Below are 16,539 nucleotides of genomic sequence, written 5' to 3'. Positions count from 1 at the left end.
AACAGGCAGAGCCAAGTGGCTAGCCATGCCGACCGGGGGCGCGGCAGGGGAGCAGTCTTCTTACTGGCTCTTCTCTCCCAGACTGGACCTGGCCCCCAAGAGCGAGACAGCAGCTTCCCCACTGGCAGATGATCAAAAGATCTACTAGGAGGAAGAGAAATGGGCCAGGTGACACCCATGTGGTCTGACTGGTGCTGATCAGGGGAACTGCCATGCCAGACACGTTGTATGGTCTGTGTCACTGGGCCTGATGGGGGCTGATGTCAACTGCTGCCGAGCCCAAACATAACACATCTGCAAGGACAGGGACTTTCTCTGAGGGTCACGCAGTCAAGTGTCACAGCTCGAGTCCAAAGCAGGGTTGGGTGTGACATAGGGTGGGGACCAAAGTAGCCAACTGGGGTGCTGGAGGGGAAGATCAGAGCCCTCTTCGCCAGGAGAGAGGAGGTTAGGGTTTGGTAAAAGGAAAGGGTTATAATGCTCGTCACAGGGGGACAGGGGATGCGACTTGTCTTTTCCCCACAAAATTCTATACCTGGTCAGACACTCTTGCCAGAGTGACTTGGCAGCCAAAAAAGGTATAGACTTCCACAATGAGACATGGGGTGAACTGAGATCTGGGTGGAGTCTACCCATGGCACCAGCCAATTCCCAGCTCCACCCTTCTCTGCACCCGCTTGCTCCCCACAACCTCCAAAAGCATCTCGCTGCAGAATGCCTGTCTCCTCATTCAGGAGCTCCACGGTGATCTCACCTTGCTCCTGGACAACTGGCTAGGGATACTGTTGAAATAACACAATGTGATCCAAGGGGCTGAGCACTACTGCCCCTGCCCTCCACAGGAAGGCCGAACACCAGTGCTCTCTCTTGGCAGTGCACCGTACAATCTGCTGGCTGCTGAGCCAGGACAGAGTAAACACTCTGAACAGCCTGGTTCACTGCACTGCCCTTGGGCTGGTTTCCCACCTACAGGTCCAAGCTCATCTATTAGTGACATCTGCATATGTAAGGGGGAAAAAGCAGGGTACGGGGCAAGGAAATGGCAGCTATTCAGATTACCTTATGAACTCTGAAGCCCTGCAGACCTGGTTCCACTATGAACAAGCTAATACCGAAGGAATTATACGATTTCAGCTGAGATCGTCCTGACTTTCAGCAACAAGGCAACAGGAGAATCATGCCTTTACACCTGACTCAAGTAAGGCTCTTCTTGCGCAGAAACAGCATAAGGCCATGAGGATTTCAACACAGGCCTGAGGGTACAAACACTGACTGTGCCAGTGAAATACCAGCCAGCTGGCAATCCCATTTAAACATCATAAACTGATGTCATGCTGGTCCCAAAGATATTTTAGGTTCCTTCTAGGACTGCATTTAAAAATAAGATAGTGCCCCACATGTGTGGAACCACACTCAGCAAGACTCTAAGAGGCAAAGCTCTGAGAAAAGAACCAAATTCAGCACAACACTTGAGGTAAAAACCTCAAAGTAGCAATAATAGCCTGTATCCTGCACAGAAGCAACACTGCCTGATGGGACCTGTTCCCCACGTACCAAATGGCTGACAACCAGCACATGCAGTATTTGAACAGGGATTAAGGTAGTGTCATGAGGCTTCTGCCAAGTAACTTTCTTATCCCTAAGCAAGTGCTTTTTGCAGTCTACATAAATGTCTTTACCCTTATCCTTGGAAGTATAGAGTCTTATACCAGCACCCTCATCACACAGCATCCGAGCAACTTGTTGTACAGGAAGGAACAGGACTCATCTGTGGCATGAAACATGCAGGAGCTTGTGTGGGTTTATTAGATGTTTGTAATTGCTCAGCATTCCTATTAAAAGAAGGCAGATCAAAAATTGCACCTTTTACATCCAAGTGGATTGGGATGGTCCTTGTTTTTTCCTCAAGGAATTGGATCCACAGTCCCTAAGCAGCCCCTAAGAAAGCTCGAGTCTCCAGAGATGTTTTATCCTTGCAGCAGAAAGATCCATTATGCTGGAGAAAGAGGACCATTAACTAGTCTCCATCCTGAAGTTTCCAGGAAACATTAAGACTTGCTGCACTTAGGCTGCTGAAAACCCTGAAGGCGGCTCAATACTTGTAAAGGAAGCCACTGCAGAAAGCAGAAGGGAGCACGAGCAAGAGGAGCTCCCCATAGTCCACACTCCTCAGCAGATGCTCCATGGTACGCTGGACTAGCTGGCATTTCCTGAAGGCAGATGTCTTCCTGCCAAGGTCAAGTGCACAGCTGTCGTCCAGATGGGAGCATGCAGGTGACCAACGTCTGCCTAACCCAGACCCAGTCATCAGAAAGCAGGACTTGAAGAGAAAGTCTCACCCACACCAAGAGCTCTCCAAGCCCACAAGCTAAGTGGCCCCACAGCAGGCAGCTGCTTTCCACTACCAGCAGCTGTGCTGGATCAAACCCACCTCTGGAAGCGCTTCCCCCTGCCTGGTAGAGGAGCCCTGCTACAATCAAGATGGAGGGGTGGGGGCTTCTTGCCCAGGAAGACACCCCCACCTCCACCCCAAGGCTGGGGGCAGACAGACAAGGAGCAACCCCAGCCTAAGAGGCTGAACTTGGTTGCTTATTCCTAGTTCCTTTTCCAAAACTAATCTAGACCCACTAAAAGCTTGCTATTAATGAATTACACATCCTAAACAATGAGCAGTTCATTAGCTATGCATATTTACTAACTAATATGTAAAATAATATTCCACCTCCAACCTAGGCCAGAGGTCTGGGGCTAGAGAGAGAGAGAGTGTGTGTGTGTCTTCCTGGACAAAAAGCCACTTCCCCTGAAGGACACACGCGGCTGAGGACCCCCTATTTACACCTCGCTCAGCTAAGCCCCACAACCCCCTCCCCTTTGCCTTCTGCCCTTTAACCTCTACCCTTTCACCCCCCCCCCCCCCCAGCGCAAGCCCCACCCCCGCACCAGACTTCCCCCCGCTGCCGCCGGAGAGGGGTGGGCTCTAAATACAACCCGCCAATGGGCAGCCGGCAATCCTACTTGCCCGCCCTTTACCATCTGCCGGCGGGCCAATCCTCGAGGGCGGGGACGCCGCGGCGGCCAATGGGAGCGCACGTCGGTCGCTAGGGAGGCGTGAGGCCCTGGAGAGGGGAGGGCGGCGGGCGCTGGGGGGAGGGAGGTAAACAAAATGGCGGCGGCGTGCTAGCGGCGGCGGGGGCGAGGCGGCGCGGGGAGCTCAGAAGTGAGGAGGGGCCGGGGAGCGCGAACCCCCCCCCCGGCAGGGTGTGGGGGCAGGGCAATGGGGTGGGGGTCCTCTGTGCTGGCATTGCTGAGGGGGGCAAGGGGTCAGCTTCGTGTGAAGGGCGGCCCCTCAGCGGCTTGGGTGAGGGGCTGCCTCATGAGGGGTCATGACCCCCCCACCCCTGGCCCCCGTTTTGGGGTCCGGCCGCGGTGTGAGCTGGTTCCGTGTCTCCCAGGTCACCGAGCCCTGGAGCCGCGGCGGCGACGCATCATGTGTCAGGCGGCATCGGAGTGGCTGAAGGATGCCCCCGGGAGCTCTCGGTAGGCCCGGGAGGCCTCCAGCGTTCGCCAGGAAGGACCGCAACGCGGCGAGGATCGGTCTCGAAAACGCCTTTGAGGAAACCTGGTTCCAGCTGCCCAACGGCTGAGGGGTGCCAGCAGGGGAGCAGACACAAGCCCCACGGGGGCCATGACCAGCCAGTAATGGAAAGTCATGAAAGAGACTCGTCTGTCTTCTGGTGGGTTTGACGTCTGGGATCCCAGAGGATGACCTAGCACTTAAGCATTAAAACTGGGCCAAATTGAAGGCCAGGAGTTGACCTGATTGAGCCCCAGTAGTGGGACCGGGTCAAAAGGTAAAATCAATAAATCCCGAACTGAAAAATTCAGACATTGAAAAAAATAAACAAAACAGGAAGAAAGAGATCGCGTTGTTGGGGCCAGACTCTGGATCTTATCGGACCCTATCAAGCTACGAGCAGCTGGTGGTTCTTTTTTTGTTTTGTTTGTTGGTTGTTTTTTGTTTTTGTAGTTGGGTTGTTTTGTTTGTTTTTTTTTTAAATTAATGTTCGTACAATCTTATGGATAATTTTTTTCGAGGAGTCAAAGGGAGTGTCGGGAGCTAAAAAGAACTGGATTAAAATCTTAAGGGCTGAGGCAAGTGGGTTACAGAACTGAATCCAGGATGGATATGCAAGAGCCCCAACAGCTGAGTATGTTTGCAGACAGTGAGCTGATGTCTGTGGGGATGGATGCTTTTATCCATCGCATTGATTCCACCGAGGTCATTTACCAGCCACGGCGCAAAAGGGCTAAGCTTATTGGCAAGTACCTGATGGGGGACTTACTCGGAGAAGGGTCTTACGGCAAAGTCAAGGAGATGTTGGACTCTGAAACCCTCTGTAGAAGGGCTGTCAAAATCCTGAAGAAGAAGAAGCTACGCAGGATCCCTAATGGGGAGGCAAATGTTAAAAAGTGAGTATGGGTTCCTGCGGCTATTTGCAACAGGGTTAAATCCGGTCAGTGTTTTCTGGCTGAGAGTCCGTATTGTTTTATTCAACACTGCATGTAGCCATATGTTTTGAAAAGACTTTACAAGCCACATACATGCAGGAATTGCTTCACCTCTGAAATGCAGCCAATTCTGAGTTAGAGGGTAACTCTCTTTAAATACTGCTGAACAGTGGAGGGGGCAGGAAAAGGAAACGTTTTATTCCCAAGGGCATAGGGTGCAAATATATCCACTTCTACAAGCAGCACAATGTTCTGGGCGCTGTCGGGCATTGCTGCAAAGTCGGGAGAACCCCTCTTTCTGCAATTTCATCCAAGAGGCACACAGTAAACAGTGTTGTGCTTAGTTGCCCTAACAAGGCAGGGTGAAAGGTTGCCTGCTGCAGAAGAAGTATAAACTTTGCATTGCCGCTGTGCATGTGATACTTCACGGGCCTCTGCTGGAAACTCTTGCATTCCAGGCATTTATTACATGGATTGGAGCGTGAGCCAGTGCGTTGGGAGACTTGGGCTCTATTTCTAGTCGTGCTATTGACCAGTGTGACCTTGGGAAGTCCCTTAATCTGCCTTGGTCAATTTTTTCTCAGTTGTGAAGTGGAGGTAATGATGCTTTTCTCTTGGGGAAGTGAATTTGTGGTTGAAGAGTGCTCTGAGTGCTAAGTCATGTATTGGTAAACAAGTTTCGCATCCAGATAACTCCTGATTCAAATGCCATATTGGGATACACTGGTTCTGTGCTTCGGTCAGAAGTATGGTTCGTTTTTGACATTCCCTTTCCTTGATGTTACATGTGCAGGGGCTCTACAGGCAACTGCATTTGCCACAGCAAGCCATGTGAGATTGGGTTGTTTATCTGATGTGAAGGGGACACTTTTGCTGCCAAAACAAATAGTTTTCAGCAGCTTATCTCATGGCAGGAGGAAAACTTAGGAGATGTTTCTGGAGTTGCCTCTTTGCCTGCAACATGCTGAGTGCAGAGCCCTGACCTCTTGTGGGCTCTTGTTTCTGTTTTTCTGTTTTGGTTTGGGTTGTTGAGGTCAGCTGTCCAGTGCTTTGTATCCTGTGCTGGGGCCTTCCGTTGGTTAGCTTTTCAAGTTTACCTTCTAACCTTGAGAGTGCAGGATGGACAGGCTTTGCTCCAGTGTTGCAACAAAATCATGACAGGGAATCTTGTCTCTCTAGTGCTGGCCCTGATTTTTATAAAAGCAGACTGCTGGTTTGTGTGTCACTTTGTTCCCTTCTCTGGTCTCCAGTGACACCCAGGGCTTCCCCAAGTAAAGGGAAAGCTGCTTTCCCCTGAATTGTTCCCCTAAAAGCTCCCCCCTTCCCAGTGAAACAGAATTCGTGGAATTAACCTGTCAGCTTTGTGATGCAGAAAGCATGAAGTGGTCCTGTGTCCTGAAATAAACTGTGTAGAAATATCATCTGTATCCTCTTAATTTTACTGTCCTTAGCTATCCTGTAGATGTGTCTCACCTCATTTAATTACCACAGCAGTTGAACCAGAAGATATTTAATTTCTGTGATCAAGCTGGGTTGCTTATTCAGGTGTACCTGATTATTAGAGTTCTTTGGATCTGTGGCTGCAGTATTTGAAACAGGCTTTTGCTTCAGCCTTCTAGCAGTGGTCTATTTTAGCACAGGTACAGAATTAATACCTGTTATCCTTGTCACCTTTCTCTTCCCTTCCTCCATCCACATGTAACACCACTTTTTTTAGATTGTCACTTTAGAGCGTGGTGTCTTAGGTTTGTACAGTGCCTGGTGTAGTGGAGTCTGAACTTAGCTGAAGTAATTAGGTACTAATGCAATATGAAATGGATAAGTTGCTACCAATTTAAACACAGTGCTTGCATCTGATCTGACAGAGCCTATAGGTCTTCCTGTTTGACTGGGCAGTGTGGATAGGGACTGAATAGTAAAAATATATAACTCTCACCCTGTAAGGACCTATTTCTAGGTAGCATTGTTTTTGAACAGTGTTTTAACATAGTTCAGTTCCAGTTTTGCAGCCTGGCCAGACTCCAGTAAAACATCACTTGGCTGCAGTCAACTTTGCATGGCCTTGCTTAAATGTGGCATGTGCACAGTGAGCTGTTCACGTGCCATAGAATAGTGGAATATCCCATTCTGGATTGAAATTAGGCTTTCTGCCCCAGCCTGACAAGATTCTACTTCCTTGCCCTAGAGTGATTTAGCAAGTGAAGTAATACGTAAATATACTGCAATTTGAATTGTAACCTTTGGTACACTGAGGTTTATTCCTAATTCTGCCTCTAAATTAGCATGTGATGCTTAGATCTTGTGTTGATGTGGTTGGAATAGTTTGCAGAAACTTCATGACAAGTGGGGTGCACGGCAGCTCCTTTAATCTTTTATGCTTCCCCACCCATCCCCCCACCGCTGATTGGTGAAGGGACCCCGCTTGCGGCTTGCTCCTGATCAGCAGGGAGGCAAAAACTGTGGTTTTAAATATGGCACCGTTTTTTGCCTCCCTCTGCTGATTGGCTGAGGAGCCTTGGCTGCACCACTGCTTGCTTCTGACTGACAGGGAGGCAAAAACCATGCCGTGTTTAAAACCCTGGTTTTTACTTCCTTGCCAGGAGGGAGTGGTGGGGCCTCTTGGCCAATTAACGGCAGGGGAGAACATGAAAGATTAAAGGAGCTGCCGGACACTCCACTTCCGCCATAAATTTGGTAAGTCCCTACCCATAGTGAATGTGGGGGGATCCCATTGCTGTTGTGAGTTGAAAAGTGTGTCCCCCTTTAGATGTATGCCTCTCTTACTATTTGATTGTCCTACCTTGAAAAGAATGATGACTAGTTTAGGGATGAATTTAGGGCACAGAACCACTACAAGTTAGGTCTGCATGGAGTTTACTTTGCTACCTGAAATATGGTATGGTCTGAACACTTTTCAGTGGCCTGGATGTGTTGTAAACTTGGTCTTGTTCTCATTTGACAAGTGTCTGCATGGCAAAAGTTGCTCCCAATGCTGGCATTTAGCAGTCTTCCTGTCGGCCTCACCAGAGAGGCCAAGGATAGAATGGGCCGCAGACTGAGCTCCCTTCTCATCCGTAGCAGTATAGTCCATTCCAGGCAGGGTCCAGACATGTAATTGCCTGTGTATATGCAATAGTGTAGAAGTACATGGCTCCTTTACCTGCTGCAGGAATAAGTGTTGATCTCCTTGGCTGTTGGGCCAGGATTTTGTTCATGAAAGTTCACACTTTAAATTCTTTATTATTTCTCATGTAATCCAATTAAGTGTTCCCAACAAAGAGCTGTGGGAGGGCACTGATTCTCCCTGTGTCCAAGACAGGTTTTCTAGGATGTCAAAGAGCATCAGAAATAATCCTTAAAAGGCTGATGTCAACGGCAGCTGGAGCATTTGACCCCATAAGCTCAAGAAGCTGGTGACCTGCTAATCCCAAAGTCTAAAATTAACTTGCTTGTGATTTCTCTTGCACTTCTCATAATGAGAGACATGTGGGCCTCATTGAGCTCAGGGTTTTCTTTCTCACTTCATCTCACATAGCTGCTTTTTCATCTTGGGTTGGGGGTGAAAAATTTCAAATGTCTAGATGATTTTTGAGCATTTACCTGGTGAGGCTCCTGGTTTGGCTCTGTCTGTAAGGCAGTCAGCCTGCTGTGCCAGGTGAGATCTGGCTGAGCTTTTACTCCACTAGCCTTCTAAGGAAACCCAATTGTCAGCTGTTGCTCGCTTGCTGATGGTGGCATGGTTAATATGTTTCTCAGCCGATTTACACTACAAAATGATTTTGTTTCAATCCTGCCTCTCCCTGCAAAGTAGTTTAATAGGACCAAGAAACTGTGACTAGAATGTTTCAGCCTTTTGGCCCATGAGGTTAAGTTCTTATCTGCCTGTTCTGGCTGACTGGTCTGCTCACAGTAAATAATCTCTAAGAAGACTGGATCTTGGTGTTGATTTGGGCGTTTGAACTCCTACATACAATAACTGTTTCTTTGAAATAATTGTAGGAAATCTCTTGTCTTCATCCAAGGCAGTGATTCTCAATCAGGGTGCCACCAAATCCTTTGAAAGGTGAGGCAGGGCTGAGGAGGTAAGCAGATTAAGTAGAAAGATGCTGGCTGGGGCTTGTCCCTGCCTCAGTGATTCCCCTACTCTCCCTGCCTAGCCTTTCCACAAGGAGGCAAGCACTGTTATATATTAGGTTTTGAAACTGGGTGTCGCTCAAATCAAAAATGTGTTTTACGGAGCAGCCTTGAGTCCAGAAAAGGTTGAGAACCACTCATCTAATGTTGGAAAAGTGTGGGGGTGGCTTTTTCAGTCAGACACTTTGTGGTTAGCTACTGCCCTAGTTAATAGAAAAAGAGTTTAGCACAGATGTCAAAACAGGTGAAAGAATACTAGGAACCTACTTGTGTCTCTCTCTGATAGCACAAGTTTAATGAAACTAAATGCTAATAGTCTCTCATTTAATTAAGTCTGTGGGACTCGGCCTGTCCCAGGTGTCCTGTGCTGTACTTACCATGCTCAGCACTCACTCCCTGACTTGAATACCTTTGTGAAGGATTGGAATGGACAGACAAGTGATTTGACCATTTACTGTTTGCTCTTGCAAATCAAGAGTCATTGGAACCGTATCATGGGCAACCTAGCAGAAGAGGCACTTGACAACCCTGCTGAAGGTCATGCGTTGAACAGGTGTCCATCTAAAGTTGGGTTTTAATTGCCCATCCAGCAGTGAGTCTGTGAATCTGGAAGGACTTCAGGTTGGGACCTGCTTGCGTGTTACTTTCTGTGCCAAGCTGTTTGAAGTCAGGTGTTTGGTCTTGGAGCAAAGTTGTAGGGACTTCAACATAGCTACAGAAGAGCTCAGGTCAGTATAATAGTTCAGCAAGCGTAGCACTTGTAGTATCTGGCATTGAATGGAGGAGGGAGGTACAGTGCATATCAGTCCCCGGAACTAGCAAGTTGAAAACGAATCCCTCTGTCCCAGCTTTTTAGGCACATGCAGACAAAAATGGGAGCGCTTAAGGAGTAGCTGACCCTGCTAATGAGTTCTGGGTGCTTTAAACTCCTAGGGAGGTAAGAGCTATCAGGGATCTGATTGTTGCATTCAGTAGTGGGAGTGAGAACACTGTGTGCCTGCATTTCCAGTATTAACCCCTCGGGGCAACTGAATGTACACGAGGGAAGGTGTGTGTAATAGCTGTTCATTGTATTTGGTGTGACACTTTGGGGACGGGCAGGATGAAAGAGGGTTCAGTGCTAGCAAGGTGACCATGGAGGATGGGCAGAGAGGAAGCATGCTAAGTGCTGACATATGGGAAGATAGTAAATCAGCATCTACCTACCGCTTAACACAGCATCCACCTCTCTCAATTTATGTTCACTTTAGTAGGGTCAGGACTCTCTTAAACCTGCATGTTAAGAGATTTCCAGTTCCAAAGTGGAGCATATGATGAAAACCTCTTCAGCCAGTGCAGTGTTCTTGGGTCACAGATGTGCTTCTGATCTGCCTTTGTCCCTCTTGCCGTCTCCCCTCCCCTTCATGAATCAGCAGTTGTACTGCAGACTATTCCAGGGGCTTAAAAGGCGATGGCTCTGCTCTTGAGGTCTATGCTCCTCACTAGTCATGGAGTAGATCAGAGGCGGGTAATTATATTGGGCGGAGGGCCACTTACTGAGTTTTGACAAGCCTTTGAGGGCTGCATGACAGGTAGCCTAGGGCAGATTAATATTAATTTTCTAAAATTTTTTGGCGCCCCACGGGCCAAATAGAATGACTTGGCGGGCTGCATTTTGCCCACCCTGGAGTAGATGCTCCTCTGAGCTTCCTGAAGGTTAAGGGTGCCTGTTTCTGCAGAGCTCTGAGCCTCAGCTGTTGCAAGCAGTGGTATTCTTTGCTGTTGTCCCCAGCCTGAGCTGTGCAGATACCAAACTATCGTGCCTTCAGTTCTGTCCTTTGCAACATACACAGGGGGGAAGGGCAGCAAGGGGACAGGTGAGCTGTAGTGAAAAAAGTCTGAGGGGGCTTGAGGCTAGGAGGAGACTTCTCAAGGCTCACTGTCTGTCTTGCATTGATAACAGGGTCTGCAGACAGCTATAGGAAAAGATTGTGAATGCCCAGATCTACAAGGCTTTTGCACGCTATCTTTCCTTAGTGGTGATGTTTTCAGTGATAAGTAAAAGTGGTTTTCAGCAGAAGTACTTGCTTCTGTTTGGAGGGGAAATTCATTGCATGATATAGCTGATTGTGTCTGGTTGCCCAGCTAAAAACAGTTTACAAAACTTAGCTTTCACTTTTTAAATAAAATGTCATGAAGTGACTGATCCTGCCTTGCTGGTGGTCTGCAGCCTGGCAGATTGCACTGTTCTTTTTCTTAAATCTCCTGCAATGGGAGGAAGTGTGTCCTTATATTTAATTCAGTGGTGGAAATCTTTACCATGAGACAGCTGTAGCTCTGTGTTATCTTGTGCCTTGCCAGACTGATTCCATTAAACCTCAGATCTTTGGAGATGAGGAGCTGAAGTATTTTCCCACACAAACTTAACTCTGCCCCTTCTGGAGCTGGCAGTAGCCAATAGGAATTTAGTAGTGCAGATGCAGCTACTTACAATACTAAGTGTAGCCCTACTGCATGACGGAAGGATTAGTTGGAACAGCTTGGTAGAATTGCGATATATGTTAGGAGAAGGGTGTACCCTTCTCAAGATTGGGGAAGTCCTCTCTGTCTGACCCCAATATATGATCAAAAGAAAGAGGTGCTTGTATACCTTAAGGCACTGGAGTTCAACCTCTTTGGTAAGTGTGCCAAAATTAGCCCTGCACTCTCCTCTGCCACTCTGATCCCTTTCTCCTGCCCAGTCTGCTGCTCTTTGTGCTCCCTGCTTGTTCTGCTGCTTTGCTTTCAGACCTACCTATTGCTCTGTTTTCCCTGCTCCCTCCCTGATCAGCCAGATGCCACACACACAGGCTGCTTGCCTTAAGAAGTCAATATGCTTATTTTCAGTACTGCATTGGGTAGGCTGTTCAGTAGCAGGGCTCTGGGATCCTCAGCAGTAAAGTAGCAGGTGTGTGATCTTCACAAACAACTAGTAAAAAGGTAGTGAAAGCTAGCATTGTTTTAAGGGTACTGTTTCCAGTTTTGCTTACTACTAGATGTGGCAAGTATCTGACAACTGAGACTGTTGTGGGTCCAGGTACAACTGCAGTTTGACTCCCTGACATCTGTGCAAGGCTTTAAAAGATTGGTAGACTCTGTCAATCTTTTAACCTCAGAAATGATCATTTTATGCATCTGTGGCAGTCCACATCTTTGAAGTAATTTCTTTCTCTACCAATGGGGGGGGGACGTGGAAATAGTAGTGGGCATACCCACAGGCATTGGGGTTTTGAGGCACCCTAAATTTGCCTTTCTCTGGAGGTTGCAACATTGTGATATCTTATAGGAGCTGCCCTGCCATGAGTAGCCCCACCACATTACCACCAAGTCCTGCGGTCACATGCAGTTTACAGTCATGCCCAAGACCAGAAGTAGCAAGGAAAAAATATAAAGAAAACAGTGAGAGAAATTGGGAATAGCTTAGAAATTTCTAACTTTGGCTTCTTTAATTGTTCTTCATGTAATACTGATAAATATGGACATGCTACTTGCAGTTGCTTTCTCTCTTCCTAACCTCATTCAATATGTTTGCCAAAATTTTATATTTTTCTTTGAATTTTCTAAGAAATACTTTTAGTATGTTTGTATCCAGACCCTTCTGCTTTAGCATGTCTAGGTAGCTGGTGCATTTTCCTTTCTCTCTTCTTAGAGAATAGTTTTGCAAGTGTATTCCTAGAGTGATTCAATCTTTATTCCGTTAGGACTAGGCCAAGTTATTTTTATGAAGGCTGATCCAAAATGTGTCATCTTTTAATTATTTCAGTAGCTTTTTTTTCTTTTTTTAACCAGGCTCTTAAAGTTTAAGTATGGTTGCAGGCCTGTTCAATATATAGATATGTATACGGATTCATTGTAAGTATGTGTATTGCACACTCACTAACTATGAATGAATTTGTGTGTTAGCAGAGGTCTTAATTTCAAAGAGAATAGAGAAATAAAACTTCAAAGAGGAGAGAGGGAGAAAAGGTCTTGGCCAAAAATGATTATCAGTTTAACACCAGCATCTCATCCTGTACTCAGATACCTTTATTAATATTAAATACATTTGGGAGGAAAAATAAATACTTTGGGATAAAGTTAGACAAGCCTTCAAATGCAAGACATTCTTTCTCAGATCCTCAACTGTATCCCAACTGCATAGATGGTCCAGTAAAAGATATCACCCTAAGAAATCCTTGCCTCTTGCATAATTTCTGGACCATCATGGCTACAACATCATTTTTACACTACCTGAACTTGTAGCATGTTTTGAAGAGAGAGATGCAGGTGTTTAGGCTGGCTCCTTAAGGAAATGAACAAAAACTTCTTGTGTTTGTGCAGGCAGCAAGACTCTTTTTGGTCTTGTGGTTAAAACCTCATAGTAGTTGTGAATAAACTCCTACTGTTCATTTTGTTGGGGGAAATGAACAGTCGGTTTGAACTTAAGCAAATACTGCTTGGTTATACGGGGTCATACTATCCATGCAGATAAATCCCAAGCGTTGTAGTGCAATATTGAGGGAAATGAGTGAATGAAGCATACTTTCCTATCAGTAGAGTAACCCCATAGAACAAAATCCTGGCAGGCTTAAACCTGTCCAACTAACGGAAGGACCTGTAGACCAGATACTGGAAATGTTTGCTGCACTACTGCTTTCTACTGTAGCTTGAAAGCTAGGCTTTCCAGGAAGTTTTAAGTTTCAGCTTGATAAGCTAAAGTTGAGCAGCCTCCCACCTCTTCAAGGGAAGGGAGAGAGGGCTGAAAGCTGTTCTTGAGGGCAGTGTCTGCAGTATAGTTGGGTGATGTACTGTTGCAGCTTCCTCTTTGGGCTAACCCTGGTCATCTGGAAACTGGTGGATTTACATAGTGTGTGGCTGACCTGCTAGGTGGGGTAGGCCATTATGCTGAGATACCACAGGCTTTGGGTACACCACACTTTTTCCCTATCCAGCAACAGGTCTGTTATAAGGTCTTGCCCCATTATCTTTAAAACCATGGATTGTTTAGGGCGTAGTTATTTGACAAACTGTTATTTCAGAGCTGCACTGTGAAACTCTTTAAGAGCTCGTATCCTCAGCGTAGGAAGCATTCAACCCAGATCTAATTCTTCAGAAAGTCTTGTTTATACTGGGAAAAGGTATCCTGATTTTTAGAGCATGTCAAGCATGGCTTTGTTATTAGCATGAGCAAAGATGCATGATTTTAAAGAAAAAAACATGAGTGGTTGGTTGTAATTTGTTAATGAGGGTCTCTGAGGATCCTAGGCTTAAAGGTCCATCCTGTTTGCTAGCAGAGTCTTGCTAACTATGTTAGAAGGTTTCCTACTGTTCAGTTATTTGTCATAGCTGGAAGCAAGATTCCCAACCAGTGGGGTTGGTGTTCCTATCCATCTGGGCTATAGCAATGGGTCTGATGGGAGACAACAAAAACCTTCCCTTTAGAGCAGTGTCTTTCCCTTCTTCTGTGTTTCTGCTAACTAGTGGTTTTTGGCATAAGCCCAACTTCTTGCAGCCTACCTTGTCATGGTGACAGTAAGCAGAGGTAGTATAGACATTTACACACATGATATCTTTGAACACTGAAAACAGTTCACAACTTTAGGAACCTGGTTCAGATAAACTAGATCAGCAAAGCAGTTATTAAGGAAAAAACAATGTGATGCAAACCATGGTGCCCAGAGAATGGGAATAAATAAAATAGGTACAGGGAGATCTCTGTGTTCTGGAGGTGGTCTAACTCCAGTGATGCATGCAAGTAGAAAACAGGGGTGTAGTACTTTGAAAACCAGATGGCACTTGTGGCATGCAGAAGTAAAAATTTCTCCGGCTTTTATTAGCCTAGGTCAGGATTAACTCGCTATCTTGTAGTTGGGAAATCTGCCCCCTTCAGACAGTGAGGATTCCAGCCTCTGCTTAAAATATGTGGCCCATTTAAGTTGTATGTTAATATCTTTTTAATGGTGGCAAGTAAAGGAGATGGAGGCAGAACAAAGGAAAGGGACTAAAAGCATTAGGGAAATAAAATGGAGAGACAGGCTTAGGAGTTCTAGCTGCAGAAATCTTGCAGTTCTCTCCACCATTGTCTCTGTAAACTACACAAGCAGTGATAGAGCAGACTAGGATGTCTGATCCACATTATTATTACTTTGAAGTGAAGCTGTTTCCTGTCCTGTTGGCAGGTGCCTGAATTTATGGCCCTTTCTGCTGTGACGTTTGAAAATAAGAGGCGGTATTGGAGGTGACCAGTCTGGCCATGACCTTTTCCTTACTTCTCATAGCAATATTTTTGTTTCAAAATTTTAAAATAATCCTTCCTCTGGGACATGGGCTGATTTGACTTTTGCCCCAGAGGTGGCTGCGTTTCAGTGGGATTGTATATTTGCAGTTTGCAGAGTGCTTCAGGACATAAAGCACTCTGGAAGTTTAAAATATTTATTAACCTGATGGAAGCAGAAGGATACTTTTGTGCTCTGAAATGCTGTTACAAGGGACAGAGGTGCACCAGTTGGGTATCTAAGTGCCTTTCTAATTTAGCTAGCTTCCTTTCATGTTTCCAGCCAGCTGTCTTTTTAAATAAAAGTGCCTGGGTGTTCGCTCCCTTCCCCTTTGTTCTAAACACTCAACTGGTCTCCCATCCTTATACAGAAACTAAAGGAGACTAAACTTCTTTTTAATCTGTTTTTTCCTTATTAGTAATCAACTCCTGTCCGTGAGTAGAGGAGGAAGCAGTAATAGTTGAGAGGGCAACTAAACTCTGTTATAGTTCTTGCAACAAAAACACAGATAGAAATCTCCCATGCACTAGCCCAGTCAAACTGTACCTCAGTATCTCTCTTGTAACTACCATGTACTTGCTTTTATCATAGACTCATAGAAGTAGGGTCAGAAGGGACCTTGTAGATCTTCAAGTCTGACCCCCTGCCTGGGCAGGAGAAAAAACTGGGCTTAAATGATCCCAGCTGGGTAGGCATCAAGCCTCCTGTTAAAGACCTCTAGGGTAGGAGCCAGCACCACTTCCTTTGGAAGTTGGTTCCAGATCCTAGCCGCCCTAACTGTGAAGTAGTTCTTATGGATGTCTAATCTAAACCTCCTCTCCAACAACTTGTGGCCATTATTCCTTGTTATGCCAGGGGGCACTAGGGGAAACAAGGTCTCTCCCAAACCCTTCTGGTCCCCCCCCTAGTGAGTTTATAGATGGTCACCAGATCCCCCCCTCAGCCTTCTCTTGTGAAGTCTGAACAGGTTCAGGTCCTGCAGTCTCTCATTGTAGGGTCTGTCCTGTTGTCCCTGGATCATGTTGGTGGCCCTCCTCTGGACCCTCTCCATGTTGTCCACATCCCTCCTGAAATGGGGCGCACAGAGCTGGACACAGTACTACAGCTTTGGACTGACCAGTGTTGCATAGAGGGGGAGGATCACCTCCTTGGCCCTGCTTGAGATGCACCTGTGGATGCACGACAAGGTGCGGTTAGCCCTGCCAACCGTGATCTCGCATTGTCGGCCCATGTTCATCTTGGAGTCAGTAATGACTCCTAGATCCCTTTCTGCCTCCGTGCTCTCAAGAAGGGAGTTTCCCATCTTATAAGTGTGCTGCTGGTTACTACTGCCCAAGTGCAGCACCCTGCACTTGTCAGTATCGAAGCGCATCGTGTTTTTGCTAACCCACCCCTGTAACCTATCCAGGTCTTGCCTGCAGTCTTTCCCTCCATACTAGCGTGCTCACCTCACCCCAAATTTTGGTATCATCAGCGAATTTAAACAGGTTGCGTTTCACCCTGTTGTCCAAATAGCTGATGAAGAAATTGAACAGCACGGGCCCAAGGACCGAGCCCTGAGGGACTCCGCTGCCCACTTTCCCCCAGGTCAAATATGACCCGTCCACCACTACCCTCTGAGTAC

At 46.6% G+C, this 16,539-nt stretch overlaps 1 protein-coding gene across 1 annotated transcript in view; it reads left to right on the top strand.

Moving 5' to 3' along the window:
- Positions 1–3,140: 3,140 nt before the first annotated feature.
- STK11 (serine/threonine kinase 11) overlaps positions 3,141–16,539 on the top strand; it is a 64,302-nt gene continuing 50,903 nt past the window's right edge. The window contains exons 1-2 of the mRNA XM_090027367.1: positions 3,141–3,217; positions 3,453–4,470. Coding sequence (XP_089883493.1) covers positions 4,181–4,470 — 290 coding nt within the window. The 5' untranslated portion in view covers positions 3,141–3,217; positions 3,453–4,180. The remainder of the gene's footprint in view (positions 3,218–3,452; positions 4,471–16,539) is intronic.

This window comes from Crocodylus siamensis, chromosome 14 (assembly GCF_052110815.1).
Source record: "Crocodylus siamensis isolate JL-2025a chromosome 14, ASM5211081v1, whole genome shotgun sequence".
Taxonomy (NCBI): domain Eukaryota; kingdom Metazoa; phylum Chordata; order Crocodylia; family Crocodylidae; genus Crocodylus; species Crocodylus siamensis.
Note: the sequence above shows the minus strand (reverse complement) of the source record. Positions and strands in the feature narration are given on the sequence as shown.